Source organism: Mercenaria mercenaria, chromosome 5 (genome assembly GCF_021730395.1).
Source record: "Mercenaria mercenaria strain notata chromosome 5, MADL_Memer_1, whole genome shotgun sequence".
NCBI classification, from domain to species: Eukaryota; Metazoa; Mollusca; class Bivalvia; order Venerida; family Veneridae; genus Mercenaria; species Mercenaria mercenaria.
Window position 1 is genome coordinate 87,784,048 of NC_069365.1, and position 19,352 is coordinate 87,803,399.

Consider the following 19,352-nt stretch of genomic DNA (forward strand, 5'->3'; position numbering starts at 1 on the left):
GTTGCCACGGCTAAGAATTAAAAAAAAAAGAATATTAAACCAACTCCTTCCCATGAACTACTTGATGTATCGTAACACCACTTGGTCTGTAGCCCTCTCAGATTTCTTCAGATGGTCTTTGACTCCTTTTTGGGGCTGCCAGGTTAAGTAAGATTAGAAAATGCTTTAAATGTTCTCTTCTCATGAACGTCTTGATTTTTTCTCAACAAACTATGTTTCTTGCGAAGTTTGTTTAGTCCGATCCATTTGACCCTTTTTATACTCCCAAAGGGACGTATTATGTTATACCTCTGGTGTCCGTCCGTCTGTTAGCCATTTCGTGTCCGCTCTGTAACTCTTGAACCCCTTGAAGGATTTCAAAGAAATTTGACACAAATTTGGCCACACTGAGACGACGTGCAGAGCTCTTGTTTTGAATGACTAGCTTCAAGGTCAAGGTCACACTTAGGTGACCAAAGGTCATATGTGTGTATTTTGTGTCTGCTCTGTAACTCTTGAACTAGAGGCCTCCGCTGACTTCAAATCACGTGCCCCTCATCGATGTGGGTTCGAGCCTCAACTCTTGAACTGGTTGAAGGATTTCAAAGAAACTTGGCACAAATGTTCACCACACTGAGACGACGTGCAAAGCGCATGTTTTGGATGACTCGCTTCAAGGTCAATGTCACACTTAGGGGTCAAACAAAGGTCATATATGACTTTGCTTTGTGTATATTGCTATGCATTGCAGTGCTCTTGTTTTTATTTGGCAGATCCCGTTTTGTTCTGTTACAAGAATATTTTTGAATTGCTTCTCTTTTGTGTTACTATAAATAGCTTATTTTGAAACTTTTTTATTATTGGCAGTAGGGGAAAACCGAGACCACTTTTCTGTGGTACAACATGGATGGTATATCCAATTTTTAGATGTATTTTGACATCACTTTACCAGGTAAGAATTTTTTGTGGACTTTTTATTTGGAATTTCTTCTTTTTCTTGTTCCTGTCCTTTGGGCTTCAACAGTCAAGTTCTTTAAATTTTGCTCCCATCCGCTGATGTAACCCTTCGGGCGTAAATTGCCCTGCTTGGCGGCGCTCTTGTTTGTTCTCTTACACTAATTGTTTAGCTCACCAGGGCACAAAGTGCTCAAGGTAAACTATTGTGACCGGTCATTGTCCGGCGTCCGTCGACGTGCGTCGTGCGTCGTCCGTCAACATTTGCCTTGTGAACACTCTAGAGACCACATTTTTGACGCAATCTTTATGAAACATGGTCAGAATGTTTGTCTAGATAATTTCTAGGTCAAGTTTGAAACTGGATTATGTGGAGCTAAAAACTAGGTCAGTAGGTCAGATCAAAGGAAAAGCTTTTAAACACTCTAGAGACCACATTTTTAATCCAATCTTTATGACACTTAGTCAGAATGTTAGTCTTGATAATCTCTAGGTCAAGTTTGAAACTGGGTTATGTGGGGTCAAAAACTAGGTCAGTAGGTCAAGTCAATGGAAAAGGTTGTGAACACTCTAGAGACCACATTTTTTACCCAATCTTTATGAAACATGGTCTTCACGTTAGTCTTGATATTCTATAGATTAAGCTTGAAACTGGGTTATGTGGGGTTACAAACTAGGTCAGTAGGTCAAATCATAGGAAAAGCTTGTGAACACTCTGGATACCACATTTTTGACCCAATTTTTATGCAACTTAGGCAGAATGTTAGTCTTGATGATTTCTAGGTCAAGTTTGAAACTGGGTTATGTGAGATCAAAAACTAGGTCAGTAGGTCAGATCACAGGAAAAGCTTGTGAACACTCTAGAGACCACATTTTTGACACAATCTTTATGAAACTTGGTCAGAATGTTTGCCTTGATAACTTCTAGGTCAAGTTTGAAACTGGATTATATGGGGTCAAAAACGAGGTCAGTAGGTCAGATCAATGGAACAGCGTGTGAACACTCTAGAGACCACATTTGTGATCCAATCTTTATGAAACGTGGTCAGAACGTTAGTCTTGATAATTTCTAGGTCAAGTTCGAAACTGAGTCATGTGGAATTAAAAACTAGGTCAGTAGGTCAGATCAAAGGAAAAGCTTGTGAACACTCTAAAGACAATATTTTTGACCTAACCTTTATGAAACTTGGTCAGAATATTAGTCTTGATGATCTCTAGGTCAAGTTTGAAACTGGGTCATGTGGGATCAAAAACTAGGTCAGTAGGTCAGATCAATGGAAAAGCTTGTGAACATTCTAGAGACCACATTTTCACCCAATCTTTATGAAACATGGTCAGAACGTTAGTCTTGATGATCTATAGGTCAAGTTCGAATCTGGGTCATACGGGGTCAAAAGCTAGGCCACCGGTCAAATCAAATGAAAAGCTTGTGAACACTCTAGAGGCCACAGTTTTAACCAAATCTTTACGGAATTTAGTCAGAATGTTTGCTTAAGATCTTTAGGTCGAGTTCAACTCTTGGTCATGCGGGGTCAAACACTAGGTCAGTAGGCCAGATCAACTCTGGTGAGCGATGTATAGGGCCATCATGGCCCTCTTGTTTTGTATTACTTCCCTTTTTTGTTACTATACATAGCTTATTTTGAAACTTTTTTTATTATTGGCCGTAGGGAAAAATCGAGAACATTTTTATGTGGTACAACATGGATGATACATCCAATTTTTAGATGTGTTTTGACATAACTTTACCTGGTAAGAATTTGTTTATGGACTTTTTTTGGAATTTCTTCTTTTTGTTGTTCCTGACCTTTGGGCTTCAACAGTCAAGTTCTTTACATTTTGCTCCCATCCTCTGATGTAAAGGTAGATGGTGATCAGACAAAGTGCAGAGCCCTTGGACCGGCTCTATAGGTCAAAGGTGAAGGCCACAAATTGAGCTAAAAGATAAAATCTGCCAGTCATATTTTGTGTCCGGAGCATAACTAAATAATTTATTAAGATATTGACTTCAAACTTGGCTTGTTGATAGGTGGCAATGAGACAATAAGCAAAGTGCTTAAACTAGCTCTGTAGGTCAAAGGTCAAGGTCACAAATTGAGCTAGAATGTCAAACTTTGCCATCATATTTCATGTCCCATATATAATTAAATAACCATGCAAGGTATTGACTTCATAGTTAGCTTGTAGGTAGGTGGTGATGAGATGATGTGCAGAGCACATGAACTTGTTCTGTAGGTTTAAGGTCAAGGTCACAAACTGAGCTCAAATGTCTAATTCTTTTCTGTCATATTTAGTGACCGGAACATAATTTAATAACCATTGAAGTTATTTACTTCAAAATTGGGTTAATGTAGGTGGTGATGAGATGATGGGCAGAGTGCATGAGTTAGGGTTGTAGGACAAAGGTCAAGGTAACAGCAAGGTCAGATCTGCCATCATATTTTTTGTCCAGAGCTTAACTTAAAAACTATAAAGGATATTGACAAGAAACTTGGAATATAGGCAGGTGGTGATGAGACAATGTGCAGACTGCAACAATCTACATACCCTACCCACCCATTCTTTTTTTCATTTATTTTCTTGCCTTTCTTTATTCTGACACTGCAACAATCTACAACACACACACCCTGCCACTCCATGGCCTTAAGTATTTTTCGCTTTTTGAATTTGACATTTCTTAACATTTATCGCATGTACTTTCAGGCAATGACGCTCAGCAGAGATGGACAGTACCTTATGCTGGGAGGTGATAATGGTGTCGTTGAGGTGTATAGGTCACATGACCTTACATTGCTGTACTCGTACCCAGCATGTGATAGTTGTATATGATCCCTAGCTCTTTCACATGATCACAAGTAAGTTAAGGTCATATGACCGTACATTGCTCTACTCATACTGTGCGATTGCTGTATAATTCATCACCTCAAAAACTGGATAAGTGTTTCTTTTTTTAAAGCACTTAAATAACTATCCACTTTTTGTGCTTAGGTGATCATTTGCAGCAGACACATTTAATGATAGCTAAATATCAGTCTCTTATACTCAAAGCATATGGCCCCTGTAACAGTCAGGCTTAAAAGATCAGACCCTTAATCGAACTTTATGAGTGTGGATAAAAAGCTTTAAAATGATAAATACAAGGCCCCCTCCCTTGGCTTGGACTTCTAATTACTTGCCATGTGTATCTCTGGGTTTCAGCTGGTGGTCTTATCCTTGCCTTATTCATGTATATCATCTGGTCCTTGCCTCATATATAGCCAGGTTCTTGCCCTATATATACAGACAAAACCACTGTTGACTTGATGAGAAAGTGACTAAATAATTGCATAATTTTATGGAGTCAGAAATATAAAGGGCATAATATATCAAAATTGTAAGAACTGTATCCACAGTCTGTGCTTAAATAGATTATAGATAGGCTTAAATGAAAAATCAGTCGCTATTATGAAGCTACATTCTTTTTTATTTTCAGATTTTTGCTGGCAGGTTTGGCTACAGGATGTTTGTTGGTGTTTAACATTGACTTCAACAAGTGGCACCATGAATACCAGGAAAAATATTAACTTGCTGAAGTGTAGATATCTAATAAATTGTGTACCGCGCAAATCTGACAGATCAACTTGTAGCTTTCGTACCACATGAATTAAGTAAAAATGCAGATATACTAGTAATTTTATACAGCAGGATACTAGTATTTGAGAAGCAGTGTATAGACTCTTTACTTACTGGAGAAATGTGACAGTATTGAGAAATACATGGTAAACATACATAGTGGGATAAATTGTAAGCTTTCTTGGTACCCTACAGTCTTGACAAATCTGGAATCACATGTATTTACTTTATAGTATTAATGTTCTTAGTAAATCAGGCAATACTAACACTTGCACTTGCAGATTAGTTTTCAGACTTGAAAAACTTGGTACAAGCTTTGTTTTATAAGCAAACTACTGTGTGACTATAATGTTGAGACACAGTCTCCATTCTAGGACATAAGGTTATAAAACTGAATTCGGAGAGAAGTGTCAAACCACAGCGTAATTCTGATTGGTTTTTTCTCAACATAAATTTGAAATTAACAAATGGCAATGCTTCAGTCTGAAACTGGACTCAAAACCCTTGTATCTGATTGGTTGTTTCTCAGCATAAATTTTGAAATTGACCAATGGCAAGTCTTGTGACTGAGACTGGTTTCAAAGCTCGTTTGAATAGCCTTTGACCCAGAAGTAGCACACATGCATGCTGTTGATACTCTTGCCCATCTGTTATAGTCTGGTTCAAAATGATACTTAGAATAGCCATGTTAATGAATTATTTCAATTTTACATTTGTATAAATATCCCTTTGCATTGCCTATAAAACTTTGTAAACAAGATGAATTTTATTATTAAGCAGAAATAACTCCCAAGTTTCTTTCATTAAAAAGAAAACAGATATTTTAAGACTTTTCTGTGACACATCTGAGAAAATAACTCCATTTTATAGCAATAATGGGTGTGTTTTGATACTGGTTACTCATATACGTCTTCGTGTATATACAGGCACGTAAGCTAGTGACTAATTGTAACAGTAATCAGCATATTCTGCCATGTTATTTGGTAACATTTCTTCAGAACATTATCTTTTAAAGCAAACTTTGATTGTAAATTAATAAATATCTTGTATCAAGACTGCAGGATTTTGCAAGTTTTTCAGAATTCAAACAATGTAAGTAACAGCTAAAACATGTGACAAGATTTACTCTTCTATATGATGATTTCTTTGGTAGTTTGGAAAGTTTAACAATGAATATTGTTAGTATTTGTTAAGTTATAAAGAATCAAATCAAATCGTGTTTTGAAAAATTAAGTATAAAAGGTGAACTGATCAGACAAAATGTGAAAAAATGTCATGGTAAACTGTACCTAAAATGAGAGAAAGATTTATATTACTTAATGGTATATAAAATGTAAACTTGCAATGTGGAAAAATGTTATGATACTTAAAATGTGAACTTGAAATGTGACAAATATTATCAAGATATTTGAAATGTGAAAAATATAAGGTATTTGAAATGTGAAAAAAATGTTATGATACACAAACTGTGAAAAATGTACTGATACATGTGTTTGCTTATGATTACATTTTATGGTTTTGTAGACTGAATACAATTATTTAGTTATAATTAATTTGAAATGTTGAAAAATGTTATGATACTTAAAATGTGAACTTGAAATCTGACAAATATTATCAAGATATTTGAAATGTGAAAAATATAAGGTATTTGAATTGTGAAAAAAATGTTATGATACACAAACTGTGAAAAATGTACTGATACATGTGTTTGCTCATGATTACATTTTATGGTTTTGTAGACTGAATACAATTATTTAGTTATAATTAATTTGAAATTTTAAGCAGAGACTGGAACCACTGCCTTGTCCTTGCATGATCGTAAAAGGCGACTAATAGGGTCTTAACACTTGGTTTTGCTGTAACTCTGTGATTCCAGCAGGTATGCAAATTTTGATTTCTATACCTCATGTTTTTATTTCGATGTAAATGAGATGTGAAACCAAAATTTGTAGTCCTGTTTGGCGCCATATAACCTATACTATGTTGGTGCGCCGTAAAACCCAAATAAATAAATGCTTGAAAAAGAAAACTTATTGTACCTGTTTGTGCAGATTGAAGTTTGTGATTTAGCTTTAGTTATTTTTTTGTCATTGAGTGTGGACAGTAGATATATTTATTTAGTTAGATGCATTGCTATTCTTAACTTGCTGGATTTTCTACAATACAAGGTAAATATACATATCATTCAGCTTATGGAAAATATTTTGAAATTAACATTTTAACTAAAGTTGAGCAATTCCTATTGTCTATAACGGTGTTGTTCTGGTATCAAAACGCAGTCACCTGTAGATTTTCAGGTGTGAAAGTAATACATTCATGCAGTGTTTTGTGTGCAGTGTTTTGTGTTTTAAAAAAATAATGTTCTTTTGTATTTATGATAATATAAACATTGCTGTAGTAATGACTGCCACTTTACCATGCATGATCTATACTGTAAGAGAAAAATGGCAGTCAACTTGTCATAAGTGTACTATACTTGAAAAAGTGTGCATGTGTTTTTGCTGTAAGCAAAACGAATTTCTGAATGTATTATGTACTTGATGCAATATAAATATTATATTTATATGTATCTAATCTGGGTCATAGATTATAAAACTAAATTTGGGAACCAGTCAAAAAATTACAACATCTGATTGGTTGATTTTAAGATTGGTTGACTAATGGCAAGGTTTCCTCGTCAGACTGGTCTCCAAACTGAGTTTTATTATCTTGGACTCATTTCATAACTTATTATTAACATAGGGTTAGGGTTTGTTTGTGTTTTTATTTTATGATAAGGTATTTATACCATGCTTTTATATATAAAGGAAAAAATGTTAAATTTATGAGGAGATATACCTCCCTACATAACCAGCTGCATTACATAATATTACACAGAAATTTTTATATTAAGTAATATATGGATACAAAAGTTTTTATATTTAAGACAAAGTGAAATTTAGCGGTATAAAAGTTTAACTAGATATGTCAGATCCACTTTTGACCGTTCAATAAAATCTGTTACTCTGGCATTTTACTCAAGTTAAAACAATATATAATATGGAAATGACAGCCTCTAACAGTTTGTTTATAAGCTTGAGTTTTCTGTTCAAAAAATGGATTTTATATGATTTGCATTACAAAATAAGAATTTTTGTTTCTTTGCATAGTTGATATTTCATATTTTTGAGTATTTGCAAGGAAAGATTGCATGATACACTTATGGAAATCACTCACAAGGCTGCTCTCAAACTGAACTCAAATACCAGTTCGATTTATCTCAAGTATTTCCCATTCTATGTTATATGGTATTATGAGGTTTTAGGAAAAATGTGGCTAGATATCCATATTTTGATTCCTTTGTGTACATGTCATAACCTTGTGAATAGAGATAAAGCCTTATATATGATGGAAACAACACAGAGTTTTCTTAGTCATTCATTTTGTGAATATATTTGAAGGTGCATTATCAGTTATATCACATGACTGCACATTCAAGTATATCGAGTTATGGTATCCGAAACTGTAAAAATAAAATGCATGTAATTCAATATTTTTTGTATTTGAAGACATGCTATAGCATCGAGATACAATAAACGTTTATACTTTCCACTAGACAAAAGTGGAGCAGCGAGTTCTGTGTGATATAGATCTTTCTGTGTAGATGTATGTAGGGGGTTATTTTCCATCCAGTATAAGGCAGTGAAACTTTGAAGTTCATTCCTGTAACAACCATTCCACTCACATTTGTATGTTGTCTATATTTCATATTGATAAATAAAACTATTTACACATTCATTTATTTTGTCCTAAATATTTTCTCCTCAAGGTGTACACTGATCAAATACGACCCAACATGAGTGCAATTTTTTGATACCATTTGTTTGTCATAGGGCAAGATAAATGAATAGCTTTTGAACATAAATGGCAGTAGCTTCTCAAGATATTCTAAAATTAACAGCGTTCATATTACCAATCATAGAGAGTTTGTACAGAAACAATATAAATGATGTTCTTTATTATTATTCAACTATGTAATATTCAGCACAGTACGACAATAATCGCGCAAAAAGCAAGGTTAAAAAGAAATGACTTGGTTAATATGAACCGATTGTGAAAACGCATATCCTCCACGCCCCACACCAAATGATATTTGAGTGAGTAATTTTCAGTTCCGAGTATGCTGTAACGTTTATGTGTATCTATTGACCATAACATTCATGTTATGAAGTCTGGTGGCTACAGGCTATCAGTTTAAGGACCAGGTCACAGTGACCTTTAGACTACACGACAATAAGGCAATCTAATAAGGTCGATAGCTTTTAGCCCAAACATTATCCAGCTGCTGTCCACTGTTTCAGTCTCAAGGTCTGTGTGAACGTCGAACTACTAACCTTCAAAACAACAAATGGCCACTGGCAATCATTCTAGTTATAAGTCAAATCTTTCTCCAGTTATTTATTGGCACTCGTCTTCAAGGCACAATGTCGGGTCACGTTATCTAGTGACCACGTGCAATCATTCTATTAACCTCGATTACGCTAGGTCAAAACAGTCTCAAGTTATTAAAGACCAACTACAACCTAGTCACCTACATTTTCCTCCCACATGAACTTCGTGAAAGTCGTTCTGGTAATATTGCCGCTATAATGCAGCTGTAATACTAAGTTTTTTTTAGTTTGATCATATTTTATTGTAATCATCACACAAGACATTATGGTAAATGTACATCAAGACCGTAATACTAAGTGGCAGATGGACAATTCAGGCCCTTCCTGAATAAAAGTGTTTTCACAACTTCGTCTTCAAACTTACTCAGTCAGTCCCTTTTCACTATAGTTTTACAAACATGAATAAATAACTATCTTGCACTGTAGAAACAAAAAATTTTCCAAGGTCAACTTAATACATAAAGTAGGGCCTACTGTGCATTCTGCCATATAAATGTAATGAAATATTTGACTGCTAAAATTTTAAAATGGATTGGTCCATCATTCAATTTGGGCAATACCATTTATTATTGGAAGGGGTGTTCACTGAAAATTTACTGACTGAATAGCGAACAGTGCTGACCATGATCAGGCTGCACTGGTCGCAAAGGCGGAATCACTTGCCGCCAACAGGCTAAAGGTTAAATACATTGTCTTGGCGGTGTCAGTATAATGTGACTGAGCAGGATATCATGTCACGTGTCAACGGTGTGATATTCCAGTGAGGCAGCACTATAAAGTTGGGCATTCTGCTCACTGCTACAAGTAGACACCGTCGTTTATACGACTGAAAAATTGTTGAAGAAGACGTTTTACCCGAACGCACACGCACGCACACACACACACACACACACACAGAGTCTTGGCCTAACATTATAATTATTATTATGTCACTGTCAATTTGTAACTAGATAATTGTTTTTGTCTGTGCGAATCGTGTATAATTACCATCGTGGCAATACAAAAGAATACAGTTATTCTGTGTTGCGTCTTTAATGGGAATTCATCAGTTTCAGTCTCAAGATCACATTGACGCCGACATTTGACGTACAGGGCTGGCAAAATGAAGTGGGTTATCTACTGACATCCTATGAAAATTGACAACTATACAGATCCATTCGCTTTCTCAAAATAGATCGCATCCGATAGACAGTCGGCTAGATTATATCACAAGGATTTGAATACAATGTATTAGTAGAGTTGTGCATATTTACCGAAAATCCACTACATCACATTGAAGAATATGTCTGATTTGTTGACCGGCTGAATTTATTTAGATTCTCACGTCTTTTACGCAAAAAAGATGTCACTATTAACAAATACTTTTGTATGTCTATCAATGATCAACTATGACCAGTTTTGGCTTTACACAAACGAGTAGGATACACCACGTTACTGAAAGAAATTTTCTGTTCATGTTGATGCAGTTGCCGGTGATGCAAAAATAACTATCCAAGAATTCCTTCAATTTAGACAGACTGGATTTTTCATAGTGTAATATAGGGATGTACGTTGTCTTACAGAAAGATCGAAGCCTCGTGTTTAAAACTGTCAGGTTTGATTTAGGCAACACAAATTATGTTTTTACCAGGAAGAAAATTCAGGATTTTAAGATTTTAATATCACACGGAGATTAAACCGACATTTTTTTTTGTTAGCTCACCTGAACCGTAGCTTCAGGGTGAGCTATATGTGAAGGTGGGTGGTCCGGCGTCTATCGTCCACGTTCGTCATTCGTTATTCACAACTTATATAAAGCACCCCCATGTCAGATGACTCCCGTGCTGTAAATGAGAACTAACGATTCATACATAATTTATATATTTTTGTTTGTTGCTCTTCGTCCGTTATGTTATATTTCTCGCTTAAATTGAATTATTTTATGGAAATAACAAAAGGGTACGATAACAATGATGAAATAACACCGGGGCTTTGTTGCTGTGTAACAAGTCTGTTTCAATACCCAAGATCTACTATTTGAGAAAGCATTTTGTTTTGCTTTATTTAGTTTAATATAGATAGATAGATAGATAGATAGACAGATCTTGGGTATTGAAACAAAGTGCGCGGAATGTACGTCCGGAAACAGAAAAATAAGATTATAATTATATAAAAATAAAATTATAAGAAAAAATAATTTACTTCTGGTTGTATATCCTGCTTTCGGGTAACTGTTTTCGCGAAAACCGGCCATGAGGAAGAATTGCAGAAAATCGATATCAGGGGAGACAACAGCTATATGGTATTGGTAACAGGTGACCGGTATGCGATGTTGATATTTATTGCCTCCGGGTATTGTCAACTGGATGTTTATTTCAATATCAAGTGTTATAAAAGAGAAGGTTTTCCATAAGATAATTAAACAAGCTTAATTGAAATGTCACTTTATTTACAAACTATGGAGAAGGGATTTTTCATTAGAAATAAAACAAGTGATTTTTACCAAAAGAACATTTAATATGTAATTGTCTAAATCATAGCATTTAAATTTTAATACTCCATATAACACATCTGTCAGCAATAAAAACCATATTTTCATATAAAAATCATATTTTCATACATATTCTTATATAAGAAGAATGTATAATTCAACACTTAAATTGTAGGAAATCTAAAATAGGACTTTGCTCTATTGCTCATTTTAACATAAAAAGCTGCATATTTAGTATAAAGTTACTGCAAGTCTGCAGCTATTCAGATATCTAACATATTTACATTGTGTAAACTTTGACAAATATCATTGTTTAAAAATGACATATTCTACCTATGAATTGCAATATCAGTGCATACACATAATGTGTATTTCTTGACTATTACTGTTGTGACAGCCAGGTTACTGCTAAAACAGTTACTCTCGGACCGGAAATTCCTATCTACATTAACAATTACTTACAGATTATCATTTCTTTGGTAGGACAGGGCCACAAATTCATACATTATATTGAAAGATCTTAATTTTGTGAAAATTAGTATATTGGCTATCACACAAGTACACCAAACCCAGATTAACGCATGTTAGCTGTTAATAGTCTGTTCACGAGTGACACTGTTCTGTCTTAGCGAATACAGTTAATATGTAGTATGAACGCGTGGAAGAGTCTAAGCTGTTAAACGACACTTGACTTTGGTACATTAAAATGAAGCTTATATATTCTAAAAGTATCTTGTGACTACATTTTTATAAATATAATTAGGCTTATCAGTGGCTTGCAACAAAACAAAATATGCACACTAATTGACAAGTAAAATACATCTCATTCTTAATTCTTATTATAATCAACTCCTAAACGTTGTTTAATTGTGTCTGGGAGCAGTTCGCACTCCTCTTTGATAGCATCATCAACCTTCATACTTTCAATACTCGTTATAATATTTCTCAGTAGTTCTTCATTATTTTGATAGTATCTGTACCAAAGTCTAGCGGCTCTTGTTATTCGATGGTTTTCCGGGTACCAGGATAAATCAGCTTCTTGCTCGATAAAACTTATATAGCTTGCACTTTTCGAATGATTCTTCTTCGCAAGACGGTCGTCATCCATTTTGTTTAATTCTTGTTTACGGCGAGCAAGATGATGAATCTGTACAAGAATGTTTTCAGGAATTGGATGTTCTGCTGCAGCTGTTTCCATTTGACTCAGCTTTAAATCAGATGCTGCAGAAATGCAAATTTTTCTAAGATCCTCAAGTTTATACAGCTCAGCTAGTTGGAGGTGGCGGTAAATTTGGACAGCATCCGGTAAGTGTCTGGTTTTCACAAGTTTTACCAGACGCCTCTGACATTCCTTTTCCAGTACCTTTACTTGATATTCAACAGCCAATGGAAGAATTCTGTAAACAGAATCGTCTGAAATGACCAAATATATGAGACAAACTGTCTTTAATAAGAACTTAATAATCATATAAATGTCCAAATTTTAAGACTTTTCACATGTTTTCGCGATATCATAAGTATAATCTTAAACCAAAGAAAAATGAAAGTTAACTACAATTCTTCTTTAATCTATTCAAATGATAAAACATATTTTTAACATGGACCTATTTCAGTTGAGAAAAAATACGTACTTGTGACCCGTTCAAGTCTGTCTGGATAAAAGCAGCTTAGGAACTCCACAAAATCCTTATACTTCTTCCCCGGAAGATTTACTTCAGCTTGATCCTTCTCCTTAAATTGAGACTGTAGCATGGCACGAAACACTGGTGATGCTACACATAATACCACTTTCCATACTCTTATCTTATGACCATCCACAATTAACGTCAAGTCATATTCACTACTTTCACTTGTAAAACTATCGTCGAGTTTATATTCCTCCATTTTCGGTATTCAGCTGCAAGACAGGGCTTATTTAGATAAAATGATATGTCGAGTTAGATTAATGTCTGCTTTGTACAATGTATAATCTATCCAAGTTATCATATGTCAGAAACAAAGATTATCTTTAAACCGGAAGTAGGTCAATCAATTTTCTGCAAATGAATCACAAATGGACTTGTTAAATGACAGCTGATACATGGATAAAGGGTCATGTTCAGATGACATTTTTCCCAGCCAGTCAGTCTTGCAATGCTTTCAAGGGAAGTTAAGTAGCCTAGATTTAATTCAGAATCTATATTTAGCTGGGATCGGGCAGAAACCCGGAAAAGTTTTAACGGAAAACCCGGAAAACATTTAAATGATTATAACTTTAAAAACTAGGTGTGTTAAAACTTTGAAATTTGGTACATATACTACACCCTATACTTCATATTATATTAAAATACTGAATTAATTTGGTAAATTCCTTGGGCGATATAGAATCCTGAAATGGTCCGTTTTACAAGACCGAAATACCGATTTTAGCAAAATCCGGAAAACATTTAAATGATTATAACGTTTAAACTATGTGTGCTCAAACTTTGAAATTTGGTACATATATACTACACCCTATACTTAATATTATATAAAAAATACTGAATTAATTTGATAAATTCCTTGGGCGCTATAGAATCCTGAAAGTGTCCGGGTTTTTTTTTCAAGACCGAAATACCGATTTTAGCAAAATCCGGAAAACTTTAAATAATTATAACGTTAAAACTATTTGTGCTAAAACTTTGAAATTTAGTACATATATACTACACTCTATACTAAATATTATAATAAAATACTGAATTAATTTGATAAATTCCTTGGGTGCTATAGAATCCTGAAATTGTCCGTTTTTTTCCTAAGATTCAATGAATGTTATTACTGTATGGAAGGTCATTGCCAAATGCCAAATACCAATTATTTAATGCTAAATGGCAATAACTTAATGCTAAATGCCAATTTTGTAATGCTAAATGTCAATAACATAATGCTAAATGCTACATGCCAAATGCTTTATGCCATATAATAAATGCTAAATGCCGAATGCTAAATGTCAAATAGGTAATGCTTATTGCTTAATGATAAATGCTAATCGTCAAATTGTTTATTTCTATGAATATATGATTTCTGACTCTTAACCTAATGAATGTGACTTTTAATTATATAAGACATGTAATATTCTACCAGTCTGACTTGAAGCAATAACATTGGACCGAAACTGTTTACTCTTAAAATGTTTAGAAAAAAGTTTTTACTAGAGACAAAGTTATGTAACAAAGGCCAATGACTATTTAAAGGATTAACTTATACACTGATATATTCAGCACATTTTTTAATAAGCACTTAGCAATTAGCATTTGGCACTGATTGTTTCGCATTTAACAATTAACAACTAGCATTTATCGTTTGACAATTACCGTTTGACTGTCATTTTTTGACATTCAGCATTTGGCAAATATCATTTTCATTAACTTTTTGTCATTAAGCATTTGGCAATATACATGGCGCACCGGCCTTCCATAGAATTGTTTGCACCCGCACATAAACTTTATTCACATATGCACAAATGAAATATGAATGGAATTATAAAAACATACAGAAGTAAGTTTTAAGAATCAGATTTCTTCGGGCGCTGTAAAAAGTTATTATAGCACGAAAAGACTCACATACTTTTAATTATTCATTTGCAGAATTAAAGAATTCAGTAAAAAAAAAAGTAACTGGCTATCGAGGCGGTTGACATTGTTTCATGGAACACTTTTTAATTAACTTGTTTCTTTTCGCGTCAGTGAACAGTGGAAAGGAACCAGCGTGGGAGCCATCTGGTCTGTCGCGTAGGTAATAGCGGACAGATTATTGAACACTAATTTTTCACTTGGCACAGAGATCTAAATTAAAGTTGGCTTTTGTTTAAATTTCATTGTGAATGTATTTTTGACGTTTTGGTAGAAAAGAAATGGAAGGAATGTAATAGATCTAAAACTTGTTTATACTTACTGATAGCAAAAATGACTATTTATAATTGCGTTATTAATAGCACATTAATTATTCATAAAGTGTACGTGTGGATATTTCATTACGAGGCCGTCTTTTCGTTTTCTTTTTTTGAACCGTCCAGTCTGTGTGATTATTTTTAGTTAAAATGTATTCTCCGAAAGGTTCTATTAAAACGTTCTATGATTTTTTCGAGTTACTTGGTATTTGTGACCAGACAAACTGTAAATGCAACCATTTTCTGCTTCATCAAAACTGTCATCGAGCATCATTAAGGCATGCAGTCATTTGTACAGACCAGAAAACAATCTACTAAAACATGCCCCGCCAACCCTCTGAAGACTTTGATTATGATTTGCCGGCTATGGCATCCATGTCACTGTTCAATATGAATTAGTCGTATATTTCGTTAGTTAATTTAACATTCGATATTCATTACACACGTATTTTGGGTTGCAAGAACGCAGACGACGTGCATATCATGGCGAAAAGATAAAGGTGTGGCATTGGCAATGCTTCATTGTATGTAACATATAATTCAAATGAAACTGAAACTGTTACGAATGCATGGTGATTTCTCACACCTCTGTAACTATATTTCAGTGGATAATAGGAAAGTCAAATTATATTAAATCAGAATCCGCAATTATATAGTACATTTAATTTTTTGTTGTTTTGTGTGTGTGTCGGGGTGGGGGGAGGGGGGGGGGCGGGATTTTACAACGTGTTTGTTTGTTGTGCCTCTCTTCTTTTGACTTTTGTTTTCAACAATGGCAATATTCTTCCAGAATATGTGAGTTACAGACCTTTAAAATGGGTCTAAGTGTGTGCTGCAGCCATTCAACTTAAATTGCTCAGTGTATGATTTTCAGCATTCTCGGGCTAGTGCCAGAATTAGGTACGAATATTGCCGAAGAATGCCGATATTGCATACAGGAATAGGTACTCTCACACAAATTGCAGCTCTACTACATTAATTTAAACAAAAGTAAACATAAAACATTGTCATTATGGATACAGCACCTTAATTAAAATGTTAGAATTGAAACAATGTAAAGTACAGCTATAACATGTATGTCTGAAAAATAATTGCTTATGTAGTTAAGAAATTTGTAACAATGACTTATGCTAGTATTTGTTAATTTATAAAGAATAAAATCAAATCATGTTTTAAAGTGTGTCTTCTAGAACAACGGAGGGATGAACATACTTATGTTTTAGCACTTGATATATAACATAATATTAATGGAAGGAAAAATTTAATAAATTTGGATTTTTCTGCAAAACTTACTTAACTATTGCATTTTAGTGTAGGAAATACTTTATATAGATTGTTTCAAACTGGCCACTGACTTGAATTTGTTGAGAGTACATATGTTTACAAAATGTCATCTTAATTTTATAACATGTGCTTTTTTTGATGTTTTCGCATGTTTGGTTACGTTGGCTCCTAAAGTTCAGATATGATGTTTTGTTGTTAATATTAAAGTCTGTTTCAAACATTACAATATTTTTATTTGATATGTTAGTGCTATGTTTTGGTGTGTTTGTTTTGTATTGAGTTTTTTTCGTCTGTAAATAACTTGGTTATTTTTTTTTTATCAATTATATCACTTTAGTCCATTAACGTCATACAGCCTTGTTTATACCTTATTTTGTTACCTACATGTGTGTTAGATTTGCAGGAAATGCTAATAACATACATTTTTATCTTTATATTGAAACCACTATAAATGTTTAAATACAAAATAAATGGACAAACGCAGAATATCGCCTGCTGTATCCCTCATTTACATGGTGCAGTGCACCTTGGTTAGATTTGTTTAAAGATGTTTTTCACAATTATTTCTAGCGGACAGAATTTTTTGTAACTTTGCATATTTATAGACTGATGTATAACAAGTTAAAATAAAAAATAAAAATAGTAGGTACCCGTGCTTCTTTTTTCAATATTCAAAGTTTATCAAGAACACCAAATCGGTATTTTTGTCTGAAGAAACAGTACATACATGTCATAATAAAACTACTGCAAACAATTATTTATTCGAAGTTTCACTCTGATGTTACTGTTTATGCATCCGAATTTATAACACCACTATAACTATGCATAAAATGTCAACATATAGATATATTTACTCAGAAAAATTACTCTTGACAGAACTTGAAAGTATCTGAAACTGAGAAAAACACGAAGCATTTCTTAATGATATGAAAAATCTAGCGGACAGAATTTTTCCATATTTTATATTATGTAAGCTAGAACTAAGACAAAAAAACCTAAACCAAAAAAATAATATCAACCCGTGCTTGTTTTCAAGAAAAATTAAAAAATATTCACTCCACCCACAAAAGTATTTTTTCATTACCCCACCCACCTAAAAATTATGAACATTTTTTTTTCTTACAAAACAAATTGCACAATGTTATTATCAGTTCCTTAACCAATATTCTTACTTACATGCGGAATAATGCTCCTTTAAGGTTGCATGCCTCTAGGTCAAATACTTTTTGAGATACGTGCTACACAAGCTTTCACATCCCATTTACGTATATATTTGACCACGTCAAGGGACATAAATCTGTTTTTATTGAGTGAAACCTCAAATAAAAGCACTGGTGCACAACTTCGCATGCTGAATTTAATTCTTGTGTGGTTTCATGACTCTTGGCGCATATAATTTTGATGTACATGCGACACAAATGTTTAGACCCTTTATGTACAATTTGACTATCAAGGGCCGTAACTCTGGTCTTACTAGGTGAAAAACGGGATGGGGCACAAAAAGTATAACAACATTTTCAGGAAGTCACATTTAAACTTAAAGGAGATATATCTACGTTAAGATTTTCTGGAATTTTATTTGACTTGGGGCCGGCTGCATCATTACTGGACGAAATAGTTAACGTTCAAATTGGCTGTCCACAATGTATTCGATTCGAGCACTTCCTACAACTACTCCTCCAATAAAGCACCATCATTTTTAAAGGTAAAATATGGATGCACGACCTATATTGTCAGTACATACGATATATTTTGCCCGAGTGCGCTACATATCCGACAATTATGCACTTTCGGCGGCGAATTCTGAACTTTACAGTGGATATCGCTTGCTGCGCGATTGAGCTGCGCACAAAATATTGTGATGAACTCCTTTAATATGGGTGAAAAAATTAATTCCAGAGTTTATAAATAGACATTGATGTAATGTAATACTAAAATACCATAATGTACATATTGTGAAGTTATAACAGTTATAAATCAAAGAACAATATGCCTTAAACATTGGAAGATTTTTTTTCACTTATATTAGTTATCATGAAAATTTGAACTGATAAGACAAAATGTGAAAGATGTCTTGATACACTGAACTTAAAATGAGAAAACATTCCATGATACCCGAAAGGTGAAAAATGTTACATTATCTGAATTGTGAACTTGAAATGTGAAAAATGTCATGATACTCGATATGTGAAATATGTAAAGATACATGATTTTGCTTGTGTTTACTTTTTATAGATTTGTAGACTGAATACAATTTTTAGTTAAAGCTTATTTAAAATTTTAAGCAGAGACTGCTTAAAAATGAAAACTTACTGTACCCCTTTGTGCAAATTGAAGTTTGTGATTTATCTTATTTGTTTGTCATTGAGTGTGGACAGTAGGTATATTTATTCAATTAGATGCATTAATATTCTTAACTTGCATGATTTTCTCCAATACAAGGTAAATATACATATCATTTAGCTGATGGAAAATGTTTTGAAAATAACAATTTAACTAAAGCTGAACAATTCCTGTTGTCTGTAAAGGTGTTGTTTTTTTTCTCTTGTATTAACACAAAGTCAACTGTAGATTTTCAGGTGTGAAACTAATACATTCATGCCTTGGTTTGTGTGCATGTTTGTGTTTTATAGAAATACGGTTCTTTTTTATATATGATAATATAAACATTGCTGTAGTCATTACAGTTTACAGTTTTATTCGGCATATCGGCATA

General features: G+C 33.7%; 2 protein-coding genes and 1 long non-coding RNA gene across 4 annotated transcripts in view; 1 reads left to right on the forward strand and 2 right to left on the reverse strand.

Moving 5' to 3' along the window:
- Positions 1-19,352, reverse strand: part of LOC123557860 (uncharacterized) — a 96,031-nt gene that overhangs the window by 48,323 nt on the left and 28,356 nt on the right. The gene's annotated exons all lie outside the window — the stretch shown is intronic.
- The window catches only part of LOC128557202 (uncharacterized), a 61,949-nt gene that overhangs the window by 7,164 nt on the left and 35,433 nt on the right, over positions 1-19,352 (forward strand). Inside the window, exons 2-3 of one of the 2 annotated variants that reach the window (XR_008371118.1) lie at positions 3,637-3,788; positions 4,406-8,322. This is a non-coding gene — a long non-coding RNA (uncharacterized LOC128557202). Of the gene's footprint in view, positions 1-3,636; positions 3,789-4,405; positions 8,323-19,352 lie in introns of those variants that run through there. The other variant, XR_008371119.1, reaches the window with a different exon arrangement.
- LOC123557859 (TD and POZ domain-containing protein 3-like) lies at positions 11,489-13,583 on the reverse strand. Its single transcript, XM_045349598.2, has 2 exons — positions 13,077-13,583; positions 11,489-12,858 (listed from the first exon to the last, which is right to left on the reverse strand). The coding sequence occupies exons 1-2, from the start codon at positions 13,327-13,329 to the stop codon at positions 12,275-12,277; spliced, it is 837 nt and encodes a 278-aa protein (XP_045205533.2). The 5' UTR covers positions 13,330-13,583; the 3' UTR covers positions 11,489-12,274.

What these genes read in the sequence shown, in the direction of transcription:
- LOC123557859 (XM_045349598.2), bottom strand. Translation starts at nt 13,329, where the DNA reads ATGGAGGAATATAAACTCGACGATAGTTTTACAAGTGAAAGTAGTGAA. An exon ending in CAGACTTGAACGGGTCACAA is followed by an intron (nt 12,859 to 13,076) that starts GTACGTATTTTT and finishes TGGTCATTTCAG; the next exon opens with ACGATTCTGTTTACAGAATT.